A 14,692-nucleotide genomic window follows, 5' to 3' on the forward strand; every position below is an offset into this window, starting at 1 on the left:
GGGTCATTGTCCATCTGTATCATGAAATGCCGCCCAATCAATTTGACTGCATTTGGCTGGATGTGAGCAGACAGTATGTCTCTGAACACCTCAGAATTCATTCGGCTGCTTCTGTCCTGTGTCACATCATCAATAAACACTAGTGTCTCAGTGCCACTGACAGCCATGCACGCCCAAGCCATCACACTGCCTCCACCGTGTTTTACAGATGATGTGGTATGCTTTGGATAATGAGCTGTTCCACGCCTTCTTCATACTTTTTTCTTGCCATCATTCTGGTAGAGGTTGATCTTGGTTTCATCTGTCCAAAGAATGTTTTTCCAGAACTGTGCTGGCTTTTTTAGATGTTCTTTAGAAAAGTCCAATCTAGCCTTTCTATTCTTGAGGCCTATGAGTGGCTTGCACCTTGCAGTGCACCCTCTGTATTTACTTTCATGCAGTCTTCTCTTTATGGTAGACTTGGATATCGATACGCCTACCCCCTCGAGAGTGTTGTTCACTTGGTTGGCTGTTGTGAAGGGGTTTCTCTTCACCATGGAAATGATTCTGCAATCATCCACCACTGTTGTCTTCCATGGACGTTCAGGTCTTTTTGCGTTGCTGAGTTCACCAATGCTTGCTTTCTTTCTCAGGATGTGCCAAACTGTAGATTTTCCCACTCGTAATATTGTAGCAATTTCTCGGATGGGTTTTTTCTGTTTTCACAGCTTAAGGATGGCTTCTTTCACCTGCATGGAGAGCTCCTTTGACCGCATGTTGTCTGTTCACAGCAAAATCTTCCACATGCAAGCACCACACCTCAAATCAACTCCAGGCCTTTTATCTGCTTAATTGATAATGACATAACGACAGACTTGCCCACACCTGCCCATGAAATAGCCTTTGAGTCAATTGTCCAATTACTTTTGAGCCCCTGAAATGAAGGGATTGTGTTAAAAAATACTTTAGTTGCCTCACATTTTTATGCAATCGTTTAGTTCACTCCACTGAATTAAAGCTGAATATCTGCACTTCAACTGCATCTGAGTTGTTTCATTTAAAATTCCTAATTTGTTGCATTGCTAGATATTTACCTACTTGCATTTTTTGGTTAATACTTGTGCTACAGAAATTTGTAAATTTATGACTTCTGCTTCTCAGTGCGGGCGGCACAGTGGCGCAGTGGTAGCGCTGCTGCCTCGCAGTTAGGAGACCCGGAATCGCTTCCCGGGTCCTCCCTGCGTGGAGTTTGCATGTTCTCCCCGTGTCTGCGTGGGTTTCCTCCGGGCGCTCCGGTTTCCTCCCACAGTCCAAAGACATGTAGGTTAGGTGGATTGGAGATTCTAAATTGGCCCTAGTGTGTGCTTGGTGTGTTTGTGTGTGTCCTGCGGTGGGCTGGCACCCTGACCTGGATTGGTTCCTGCCTTGTGCCCTGTGTTGGCTAGGATTGGCTCCGTCAGACCCCCGTGACCCTGTGTTCGGATTCAGCGGGTTGGAAAATGGATGGATGGATGCTTCTCAGTGCTTGCATGTATATTAATTTTCTTTGACTAATGTGCTACAGAAATCTGTAATTTTATGACTTCTGCTTCTCAGTGCTTGCATGTGTATTAATTTTCTTTGATTTCAGTTTTTTGCCATCTTCATTTTTTGTGTATATTTTCATGTTCAATGTGGAATACCACTTCCCCATATAGATGTGGGGTTTTGATGATTGAAGTTGATTAAATCACTAACATATTTATTTGTAAGATGCTGTTATATAAATGGGTTACTTATCATATACTGTATTATATTATCTGATATACATTTTTTCATTAAATTTATTTTAAAATGACATTAATTTTTTTTCTACTTATTTTACATTGGATACACAAGATATACTGAAACTGCTGTATACAGTGTCCTGCTTATTTTCCCCACTTACTGGCTTATTTCTGTAAGCAAGCTTATTCTTGGTCAAGCTAATGTACAGAAGCCATGTGTGAGAAAAGTACATACCTTGTGTTTTTATGTTAGGAGTACAGTATGAGCAGATGTTGCTAATCAAATACTTTTGATTCATTAATGATGACAAAGTGATACCATCTCTGTATAAAAGCTGAAACTTTGCAAGCTCAGTCTGGAGCACTCAGGTTTATGGTAACACCATACCAAACACAAAAAACATCTGCAATGATCTCAGGGAAGCACCTGTTGCTACTCATTTGTCTGGGTGGGGTTATAATGGCATTCTTTCTTGTGTGCTTGTCACTCTCTCTTCTTCTTAATTATATTTGAAATTCACTCTGAAAGCATCTTTAAATGTGTTTCTCCTTAAATGTAATGTAATGACATGACCCCAATCCTGAATTGCCCTGTTAAGCAAACCACTCTTAAGTAGATTTGGTGCTACTTGAAATTTCTAAAAATTCTTCACTGTTTTAAACATAATTTTAGCACCGCTCCCCTTTTGAAAGCTCTGTTTGACTCATCCACATTGAGAATGTTAGATGGGCTGCTTCCAAAATTAACATATAAATCAGTGCTGTTCTTAGAATTGTTCATAAAATCAGTACATCTGAGTACATTTGTAGTTATGATCAATAAAGAGAAAAAATGTGTGAATTGTTTCCAGCTGTAACAAAGTCAATATTTTGGAATGTTCCATTCCAAAGACACACCTTTCAGTGCACAAAGTAAAAATCACATAAGGGATAAAATTCACATTTCAAACTCTTGAGATAAAACACATTTTTGGATCTTATATTATCCAGCAAAATAAGTTATGTAGCTTGCTTATCGTTGCCATAAAATTATGAATAACCTACACCCTACTAATACACAGTATATCTGTATGTTGGCATAAGCACTAATTACTGTTATTTATGACTGTTTTCATTTGTAAAGAATAAAGCAGAAGGATGAACTCACCAGATTTCAAACCAGATATTTTAAAGATGACACTTGGCTTGTCATTGGTGATAAATCCCAGGAGCTTCCATACTGGAACACCATTTGTGTCAAGATAAGAAAAATACACAGCTCCTCCCATTCCATCAGGAAAAGGCACAGTCCCCAACATAAACACAACTATGTGGTTGACATTCTCATATTCTGGGAGATTGAACACAAATTTATCCTCTGCAACCTGCTGCACATCAGTTTGTACCTAATAAGGAATACGATAAGCAAATGTTTACTGTTAAAAATCACTGCACGATTACAAAGATTAATTATTAAGATCAAAAAGTTCAAAGCTGGCAGTATTATTTTAGGAACAGTAATAAAAGGTTCAACTGAAAGCAGTGAATTTTTAACAGATTTCCCAAGTATAATAACCTGCATTACATTCATTCCTTAAACAATGAACACATGAAAGGGCAAGCTGGCATAGGTGCTTTGCTGTACGAACAACAACAGAACACATCATTTAGCATGGTAAATTTTATTTAATATTTTAACATCACAAGGTATGGCCAAGTTGATGATTTCTTGCTTTCTCAATTACCATTCAGAAGCAGTCACAAAAAATTACCGGATTTTTCGCTCCATAAGACGCACCTGACCATAAGATGGACCTAGGTTTAGAGGAGGAAAACAAGAAAAAAAAATATTCTGAACCAAATTGTGTACTAATATATTTTAATAAAATATAGCAGAATAATATTTTATCCATATAAAGTCAACAGAGGTATTAAGAACCATCATCACTGTCATTAACAAATGAGGAGAGACTTTAAGGTTCAAGAACTCTTCTAGTTTTCTGGAAACCCCAAGAACTCCTCATCTCTAGTGTCAGAATTTATGAAGCTCAGTTGCTCATAATTACTGATATCACTTTCTTTGCTATCTTCATATATGATACTATCTTCAGTTCCATCTAAGGCATTGCTAATGGCAGCTTCCACCTGCAGCTATAGACTCTTCGGTATGCAAGCAACTCTCCACGTTAGTGTTTAGATCTGGACGGTGCATGTGCCCAAAACATTAACATTTATATGTTACTTACATAAAAGCCAGATCGAATGTTATTTACCTTGATTTATTTACTTATCTTCCTACAGCGTAAAGTCACATGTAGTCTGCAGAGCTTCCCGTGTACATATACAAAGTACAGCGACGGCAAAAGTGTGACGTGCATTCTTTCTCCGATGTAGAACCCTCGTCATCATCTGAGTCAGGTCAGGTAATACACATCAGAAATTTCCACCCACTTTTGAGGAAAAAAGTGCATCTTATTGAGCGAAAAATACGGTAATTTACAGTGGTGTGAAAAACTATTTGCCCCCTTCCTGATTTCTTATTCTTTTGCATGTTTGTCACACAAAATGTTTCTGATCATCAAACACATTTAACCATTAGTCAAATATAACACAAGTAAACACAAAATGCAGTTTGTAAATGGTGGTTTTTATTATTTAGGGAGAAAAAAAAATCCAAACCTACATGGCCCTGTGTGAAAAAGTAATTGCCCCCTGAACCTAATAACTGGTTGGGCCACCCTTAGCAGCAATAACTGCAATCAAGCGTTTGCGATAACTTGCAATGAGTCTGTTACAGCGCTCTGGAGGAATTTTGGCCCACTCATCTTTGCAAAATTGTTGTAATTCAGCTTTATTTGAGGGTTTTCTAGCATGAACTGCCTTTTTAAGGTCATGCCATAGCATCTCAATTGGATTCAGGTCAGGACTTTGACTAGGCCACACCAAAGTCTTCATTTTGTTTTTCTTCAGCCATTCAGAGGTGGATTTGCTGGTGTGTTTTGGGTCATTGTCCTGTTGCAGCACCGAAGATCGCTTCAGCTTGAGTTGACGAACAGATGGCCGGACATTCTCCTTCAGGATTTTTTGGTAGACAGTAGAATTCATGGTTCCATCTATCACAGCAAGCCTTCCAGGTCCTGAAGCAGCAAAACAACCCCAGACCATCACACTACCACCACCATATTTTACTGTTGGTATGATGTTCTTTTTCTGAAATGCTGTGTTCCTTTTACGCCAGATGTAACGGGACATTTGCCTTCCAAAAAGTTCAACTTTTGTCTCATCAGTCCACAAGGTATTTTCCCAAAAGTCTTGGCAATCATTGAGATGTTTCTTAGCAAAATTGAGACGAGCCCTAATGTTCTTTTTGCTTAACAGTGGTTTGCGTCTTGGAAATCTGCCATGCAGGCCGTTTTTGCCCAGTCTCTTTCTTATGGTGGAGTCGTGAACACTGACCTTAATTGAGGCCTGCAGTTCTTTAGACGTTGTCCTGGGGTCTTTTGTGACCTCTCGGATGAGTCGTCTCTGCGCTCTTGGGGTAATTTTGGTCGGCCGGCCACTCCTGGGAAGGTTCACCACTGTTCCATGTTTTTGCCATTTGTGGATAATGGCTCTCACTGTGGTTCGCTGGAGTCCCAAAGCTTTAGAAATGGCTTTATAACCTTTACCAGACTGATAGATCTCAATTACTTCTGTTCTCATTTGTTCCTGAATTTCTTTGGATCTTGGCATGATGTCTAGCTTTTGAGGTGCTTTTGGTCTACTTCTCTGTGTCAGGCAGTTCCTATTTAAGTGATTTCTTGATTGAAACAGGTGTGGCAGTAATCAGGCCTGGGGGTGGCTACGGAAATTGAACTCAGGTGTGATACACCACAGTTAGGTTATTTTTTTAACAAGGGGGCAATTACTTTTTCACACAGGGCCATGTAGGTTTGGATTTTTTTTCTCCCTAAATAATAAAAACCATCATTTAAAAACTGCATTTTGTGTTTACTTGTGTTATATTTGACTAATGGTTAAATGTGTTTGATGATCAGAAACATTTTGTATGACAAACATGCAAAAGAATAAGAAATCAGGAAGGGGGCAAATAGTTTTTCACACCACTGTATATAATATAAAATCAATAGGATTCCTGTTACTGCCATGCTATATAAGAACTAAAATTAGTTATCAAAGAGGTACAGTGATCCCTCACTATATCGCGCTTCGCCTTTCGCGGCTTCACTAATTCGCGGATTTTATATGTAAGCATATTTAAATATATATCGCGGATTTTTTGCTGGTTCGCGGATTTCTGCGGACAATGGGTCTTTTAATTTCTTGTACATGCTTCTTCAGTTGGTTTGCCCAGTTGATTTCATACAAGGGACGCTATTGGCAGATGGCTGAGAAGCTAGATTGCTCACTTTTCTCTGTCTCTCTTGCGCTGACTTTCTCTGATCCTGACGTATGGGGATTGAGCAGGGGGGCTGTTCGCACACCTAGACGATACGGACGCTCGTCTAAAAATGCTGAAAGATTATCTTCACGTTGCTATCTTTTGTGCAGCTGCTTCCTGAAGCTCGAAGGGCACGTATTGATTTTTGACTGAAAAACAAACTCTGTCTCTCTCTCTCTCTCACCCTGCTCCTGACGGAGGGGGTGTGAGCTGCCGCCTTCAACAGCTTTGTGCCGCAGTGCTTCGCATACTTAAAAGCCAAACAGCCCTATTGATTTGTTTGCTAGAGATTGTTTTCTCTATCTATGTGACATTCTGTGCTCCTGACACGCACTCCTTTGAAGAGGAAGATATGTTTGCATTCTTTTAATTGTGAGACAGAACTGTCATCTCGGTCTTGTCATGGAGCACAGTTTAAACTTTTGAAAAAGAGACAAATGTTTGTTTGCAGTGTTTGAATAACGTTCCTGTCTCTCTACAACCTCCTGTGTTTCTGCGCAAATCTGTGACCCAAGCATGACAATATAAAAATAACCATATAAACATATGGTTTCTACTTCGCGGATTTTCTTATTTCGCGGGTGGCTCTGGAACGTTGCCCCCGCGATGGAGGAGGGATTACTGTATATCACAAAATTAATAGCCCATATGGGGAAGTTTTCAAACACTGTATAATATTACTTTGCTTTGATACCCAAGTATTATTAAATCTTTTTGTCCTAAAGATGTAATAATGCTCAAACCTATACGCATAATCAATGTTTCCATAATCAGTCAAATCTGCTGATACAGATACCAATACTGATATTTATTAGTTCTATTCAATTTCTCATGCATTTTACTTATTATAATAATAATTATTTACATTTATATAGCGTTTTTCCTACTACACAAAGCACTTCCATGCAGGGAGGTCTTGGGACGCAAGCTCACAATCTCCTTACTGCAAGGCATATTCATAATTGCAATCAAATTCCTACGTTAACAGAAAGCTTAAATAAACACATACTAGTTAAATGAGGTAAACATCTTATCCTTTAAATGTTCTAACTTAATTCTCAGAACAATACCATAAAAGTAACATACACCTCTTATGTTATCTGTATTATATGTAAATAAGGTATGCAGCTTACATGATTATCAAAGTAATGGATGTTGCTTGCAAGCCATTATAAATGATTGGATTCAGTTTCACAGGTCATGCCTCAACTGACAAACGAGCAGTGACCTACACTATACACAGTGTGGGTTTTCTCCATTAGCTTTGAGACAGACAGCTTACTTGACACGGTGGTACCCATTTAGAAGACACAACAAACTATATACCTTGTGTCCTTGCTTAAGCCCAATAGAACACGTATATTGTGATTTTGCCGTTTCTGACATTTATAATAAAAAATTGCATTCTACTCAACAAGCCACACAGTGTCCTATTAGCTGTCCTGCCTTTGTGCTGTCTGCTTGATACTGTTTCAGTTCAACAAAACTGAAATAATATTGACATCAGGCCCAAATGAGATAAATACTTTTTAAAAATTATTTCCATTGCAGATAAGTGCCTGATAATTTATTCCATAATTTACTAATTTTTGTCTGAAATAATAAAGGAATACAAAATCTTACAAACGGTTTCATCCCAGAAACTAAAGTTTCTACAGATTCCACAGATCAGTATCTTCAAATGAAATTGAATCTCAAGCTTAAAAAAGGACAAAAATAAGAACTATAAACCTCATGCTCAGAATGTATAATTAGCTACTGAGTCTGTAGCTGGAGTACTGTATGCAACAGAAGAGCATAGCAGCTCTAGAAGCATATAGGAAACAGCAAATACAGTAAGTATACCCTGGGACAAAAGGGCATGCCCTGCTCTGGCAGGCCCAGGCAACACTTTGGTTTTATACAGAAATTGGGATTTAATCCAGGTTTCAAAAGAGGAATTATTTAAAAAAAAATGGATCAGTAATAATTTTTTTTAATTAAATAGTGGTTTGTGTACTTGATGACCCCAGCAGAATTAAGACACGTACATGTAAAACCCAAGTCAGGAAGCACTACTTTACACAAACTATTATGGGAATCTAAAACAGACTAGTGTCATGCAGCTGAAGCATAAACCTCGACAACTTTATTTGGTTTTATTATTTCAATAGGCTGTATTAGTTTTTTCTTGCTTCTACTATTGTGTTTTGTAGTTGTTTTTGATCACTTTACTTTGGGCTATGTTTTAACATGTTCCCTGAGAGACAGAGAAAGTTTGACTTGTGTTGACTGATGAGTGCTTGATCAGCACTTTATGTGATAAGGCTGAAAGCTTAACTGGGTTTCACCACCTGTACTAGTAAGTAAAAATGATGGGTTTTTAGAAAATTCATAATTAAACTGAAATTGTATTTTTTTTGAGAAGTCTAACTAGAAAAATCATAGCACCTCTCTCTTGTAGGTATTAAATAACCAGTGATGTTGCTTCTATCTGGACCTTGTTCAAAAAGACTAGGGGCCTTATGTATAACGCCGAGCGTAGAATTCACACTAAAACATGGTGTACGGACAAAAACAGAAAGGTAAGTATGAACAAAAAAATTCAAATAAATAAAATTGTGCAAAAGCAAAGTTTCAGGCTCTTCACCTTTATAAATCACAATCAATGTGAATTTTAATGCACATGAACATGCCTACAGCCCCACCACAACTCCTCCCAGTATTTCACATATTTGAATATGCAAAATAAATATAAATAACCCTTTACATTAATTGTTTTGTTTAAAGACAATGGTAAAAGTATGTATAAATGAGAATTTCGAAAAAAGATGTGGTCAGATGTCAAAGGCAACGTGAAAAGGCGAGTGTCAAGTGTTATACAGAAGCGTATTAGATAGATAGATAGATAGATAGATAGATAGATAGATAGATAGATAGATAGATAGATAGATAGATACTTTATTAATCCAATAGGAAATTCACAGGGCCACAGAGAAGAAAAAAAAAAAAAGTGACACAGTGAAGAAAAAAAAAAGGTCCATGTCAAGATTAAAGTCAAAATGTCGACTTTAATATTGAAATTTCTACTTTAATCTCATAGTTATTTTCTAATTAAAGTAAAACGTCACAAACTTCATCATGTATTCAATGTTTAATTTACTAGAGTTTCTCATATCCAATCGTGACTAAAGTAGCATGTTAAAGGTTACGTCCTCACAGGTGGTGCAGTGGTAGTGCTGCTGCTTTGCAGTAAGGAGACTGTGGAAGATTGTGGGTTCGCTTCCAGGTTCCTCTCTGTGTGGATAGCGCTTTGAGTACTGAGAAAAGCGCTATATAAATGTAATGAACTATTATTACGTATTCTGTGTTCCCCGACCCAGTCGTTAATCGCTATGTGCTTCTTAAAGGGCTCTCTCTTACACAGACAGGAGCACGCAGGCCGTGATCGCCACACAGAATACATTACTTTCATGATATTACAGCTCTCTGCACATTTTAGAATACTAAAATGTATACTTGATATCATTTTCATGAAAAATGCGCTAAAGCATGTATTAAACATGTGGAGGCACAGTGGAGTAGCAGTAGCAATGAGCTAGTGCCCCATCCAGGGATTCCTCCATGCCCCCAAATGTTTATTAGTTAACAAGTTATCTATAAAATGTGATATACATACTTTAATGCATTTCACCATAAAATAAGTACATTCTAATATTCTAACAGCACACAGATCCAAGAGGATAGCTCTTGGAAATCTAAATCGACTTAGAAATATAAATATGTGCTCTCTTGTATTGAATTGATTTGAATTCCTTTATTGCCATTGTACTGTACAATGTGATTCAGTATGCAACTCCTCCATAAATGTACTTTCCTATAAAATGATAAAAAATAATAATATAAAAAACAATGAAAAACATACAATATGAAAGCATAAGTACAATATACATGTTCATACAGTGCAAATGGCTCATAAAATGGTTCAGGTTGTGTAATATTACAGTTGTAGTGCAAGTTTACTGTGAGGTAATTGTAATTCTAAATACAAACAGTTCTACCAGGAGCACTTAATGGACAGATTGAGCGCATTTATAGCTCTTGGGATGAAACTGTTTCTGAGCCTCAAAAGCCATGCAGGAAAGGCTCTGAAGCGTGTGCCAGAAGGGAGAAGTTCAAATAGACTGTGGAATGGCTGAGTGGAATCCATGCAGATGCTGGTGGTTTTCCTGAGACAGCATGTGCTATAAATGTCCTCCAGGGCTGAAAGCTGCATCCTGATAATCCTCTGTGCTCTCGATACAACCAGCTGTACAGCTTTCTAATCAGCTGCTGTGCAGCTGTGATACCACACAGAGATAGAATGGGTTAAAATATTCTCTAAGAGTAACAACGCTAAAACAGCTATGGTATTAGGAACAGTTTGGCCACCATTATATTGTTATAGAATGATTAAAATCAAGTGCCTTAAATTTGTAAACAATATGCAATTAATTTTAGTGTATTTGATACAGCCTGCGTCATGGATGTGAATCTAAAAAAGAAAAAGAAACCTAAAAAAGAAAAAGAAACGACACAAAAACAGTAGCACTACTTTGATGCTGGGTACTGCCTGTTTCCAATACAGACCAGAAATCTGTGTATGCATGGTGTGAGGCTGCCATGAAAAAGTGTGTGGCTTTATGCCAAGTTCAGTTTTTATACATCTTGAAGTGAGCGTGGAAATAGGTGTACGCAACATTTTTGTGAGTACGTAATGTTTATACATGAGCTCCTAGGTCTTTTCAATTTAGAATGCAAACAAAAATACTTTCATTTGTCTTTAATGGAACCATCATCCGAATCTCTGCATCTTTAGCTGTCTTGTTTTTTTTTAAAAAAAAGAAAAACTCTTAAGTGGACACATAAGTAGACACAATTAAGATTAATGAAGTGTGATGGCTTCATAGCCTCCACTCTCAATCAGGGAGAGTAACTGGTTGTTATGGTTTTTAATAGGGAGTATGTGAAGGAGGTTGTGTGAAGTATTTCGCAATGTTATTGTAGACAGCCACAATAGACAAGTTTGGAGCTAAAAGCTTGTAAGTGTATTTGTTCCTAATGATTTAAGGCCATGGAACCATCATTTCCAGTGACTGATGTTCTGCCAGCCTCAAGATGAGTCTCCCCTTAGAATAACTAGTTACACATGCTTAGGACTGCTTGGGTACCTAGTGTAACTGATTCAGTGTCTAAGGTTCAAGTTGGACAACATTACCTAATTAGACACTGATATAGTAAAGGTTTTGTATTTCCCTATACTGTGACTGCTATTATTTATAAAAAAAAAACACTACACAAAACACAATCAAAAATCAACATTTTTATTATTTTTCTATACTCCGTGATCCACAGCTGAAGACTAAACAAGCATTTTCAATGTAAAAGTGAGCACGGGAAAAAAAAAAAGAAGGTAAGCAATGCCAAGAGGCATAAGGAAGAATCCACTAGTGCTTAGCTGTCCTAACACATGCAGACTCAACTACAAAATAAAATGTTTTACTAGCTCATAATTTAAATTGTAACCGATGAAGTAGCTGCAAGGAAAATACAAGACAATGACTCCAGTACTTGATGGGAGAGGTTGGCAGACTCCACTGTGGTGGCACACAAAATGGGGAAATGTGAGCTTTTCCTATTACATTTTTAGAGAACCTATGTTACTTTAAAAGGCAACAGGGTGGATTAGAATTAAAAGCTGCTACCACATAGCTCTTGACTGCTGGCTCAGGTAGTGTCAAAATAGGTTTTGAAGCTTCTCCGTATCTCCATATGGGTTTTCCCCATTGGTTCTTAGCCCAATTTGAGATGATGTGTGCGCCTCCCAACACACTAGCATTCCATCCAAGTCATTCCAAGTCATCCATTCCTCCTTTAAGCCCAATGTTGCTGGTATGCTGAAATGGGCTCATTCCTGAAGCACTGCAGTGAATTAAGTGGTTTAAAGAAAAAAAAGTATGAATTAATGTTAATTTTAAATATACTGAACTATTTAACAGTTTATTCTGCAATAACAGGAGAATGAAAAGATGAAAAACTATTTTGACAAATTGAATTGCAACTGGATGAAGAGGTCATTGACTGATACATTATCAAATAATTTGTATTCTAAACTGTTCTCATATTTAGATGATTTTCTTCTCTAAATTAAAGGGGACGGGGCCAGTAATTTTAAGATAAGGTGATTGAAGAATAGTGGTTGTCTTATTCCTGTTTACAGGAGAATGGAAAAGTATATGCTAGATTAATTGGAAGAGTCCATATTAGTCCTGTGCAAGTATGTAGCATGTGACGTGCATCTCCCAGCAGAATGAAACCACCATCAATAAGGAACCACTCCAAACATTAAACAAAAATACTAAAACCATTTAACAACTGTAATGATCCAATGCACATTTTATCTTTTATCAAATTTTGAATTGTCTTTTTCTTACTTATTTGTTTTTCTTTGTTAAACATAACTAATTTAGCAATTTCTTCCATTTGGAAATACTTTAATTTCAATTTTGTTTTATATATCAATCGCTGGATTTGATTGCTTTGTTGTTTGCAGCTCTTTTAAATCTTATTTTAATATGTTGCAAAATCATGAATAGCTTTTATGTGTGTTTAGGTAAACTGACATCTGATGTTTTAGTTATACATAATATCTGATGAAGGCATGTGATGTGTGTTTTGTCTGTAATGAAAACACAAACACTGCTCCTTTTCTGAACCAATAAACAGATTAATAATTTAGTCATGAAATATTAACATAATATTCCTAAACTCACTTAATGCAATTCAGGGTCATTGGGATTAGGGCCTACCCCAGGAGCATGGAGTGAAGCCAAGCAACAGCCCTAAATATAGTACATGTCCATCATAGGGAACACACACACACAAACACACAATTAATCACATAATGCAAACCATTATTAAAATCCAAAACTGGATTAAATTTGATCTAATGAGCAAGAATGAGCTTTACTTCAGTATAAGCCAGTTAAATTTCCAAGCAACAGACATAATGCATTCTTTTATGTACTATAATGGCCACAAAAGCATTAAGGACATCAGTACTAAACAGTCACCCTTCACTTCATGTAAGAGCAAAATACCAGCCTTTGGTATACATTTTAAAAATGAAAACAAATGTCATAAGGCTTCATTGTCAGATAAAAAACCACTACATATTCATTCCTTAAAGGAATAATAATCCCAAATGTTATATTCTTTTTATAAGTACTTAGTAATGGTGGCATAAAAAAATCTTTAATCTCATGTTTTCATGCATAATGGAGAAAAAGAAGTTTAAGACCTAACAGAATTTAATGGTGGCTCGTGCTATACAACATCAAACATTTATGAAAAACGTACAGGGAGGTTGGAATGGTGGGGAATCTCACGTTACTCGTGTCACATAATTAAAAAGTCCGAAGTCTGTTATCCAGACACTTACTCAAAATGTGCCAAATTTTTTTTATCTTGCTAAAGTATTGTTAAATAATTATTTCTAGAATTATCAGTGTGTACACAAACAGTAAACCCTAAGCCTCAGAAGAGTGGCTTTTTGACCTGAAGACCTGACTCTCTCCATCATTCATTGGCCAAGAGTCCTGCCTTCAATTTAAAAAGTCACAACCATGACTCTTTGGGTTTCCTTATTATATATGCACTTAAAATATAATTTTTGGATGGCGTATTCCGTTAACAACTGTTGGAAAGATCAGTGGTACTATGAGAAAAGGTCACAACAACCATACTTTGTAGGAGTGCCCCAAATTAGGTTATTCTTGCCTGTAGTTCTCAGAATCTCTTATTAAATAAATTTTCTAAGTGCAACACAATTGATAAACCCAATATTTTTAAAACTCGTCAGTGGAGGAAATTCAGCAATTGTTATTTTTTTCTGACTTTTCACAGGGAATAAGAAAATGCAAGTATCCTGCATACAGTAAATGCAAGAGCTGTCTAGAATTTTTTGCATTTTTTTTTTTTGCTTTTAATTTATTATGGAATTGTTTAACACACATTGGATAACAAGATATATCTACTACCTTCATGCAGTTAAAGATAGCATGTAGTTTAGCAATGTCTGGACATATGGCTAATCATGAGTGATCATTTTTTATCACTAGTTAATAAAAATGCAATCAGTGATCATCATGCTTAGAGAGAGACAATTATATATATCTTGCGAAGGAATGAAGCCACACAGAAAGACATGGCCACATCTACCACACAATTTACCACTTCCTTTTCCAATTGCCCCCAAAGTGTTCTTCCTCCTCTTTTGGTTGAACTGAAAACTCACAAAAGGTGTCACCTATTCAATATCATTTCATCTTGAAACGCTTCCTATCCATTCACATGTTCTTCACTTTACTTGTTGGTCTCATCCATTCCACCTCTGTTTGAGAGAACCCATTCACCCCAAACAACCAAAGTTAATTGTCAAGATAGAGATATTTACACAGTCCCTGCTGTCAGAAACGTAAAGATCATCAGAAGGTACTGCAAAGTTCAA

General features: G+C 36.9%; 1 protein-coding gene across 1 annotated transcript in view; it reads right to left on the bottom strand.

The window, feature by feature from the left end:
* Nucleotides 1-14,692, bottom strand: part of hikeshi (heat shock protein nuclear import factor hikeshi) — a 40,679-nt gene that overhangs the window by 24,886 nt on the left and 1,101 nt on the right. The window contains exon 2 of the mRNA XM_028800106.2: nucleotides 2,893-3,130. Coding sequence (XP_028655939.1) covers nucleotides 2,893-3,130 — 238 coding nt within the window. The remainder of the gene's footprint in view (nucleotides 1-2,892; nucleotides 3,131-14,692) is intronic.

The sequence above is a fragment of the Erpetoichthys calabaricus genome, chromosome 4, assembly GCF_900747795.2.
Source record: "Erpetoichthys calabaricus chromosome 4, fErpCal1.3, whole genome shotgun sequence".
Taxonomy (NCBI): Eukaryota; Metazoa; Chordata; class Cladistia; order Polypteriformes; family Polypteridae; genus Erpetoichthys; species Erpetoichthys calabaricus.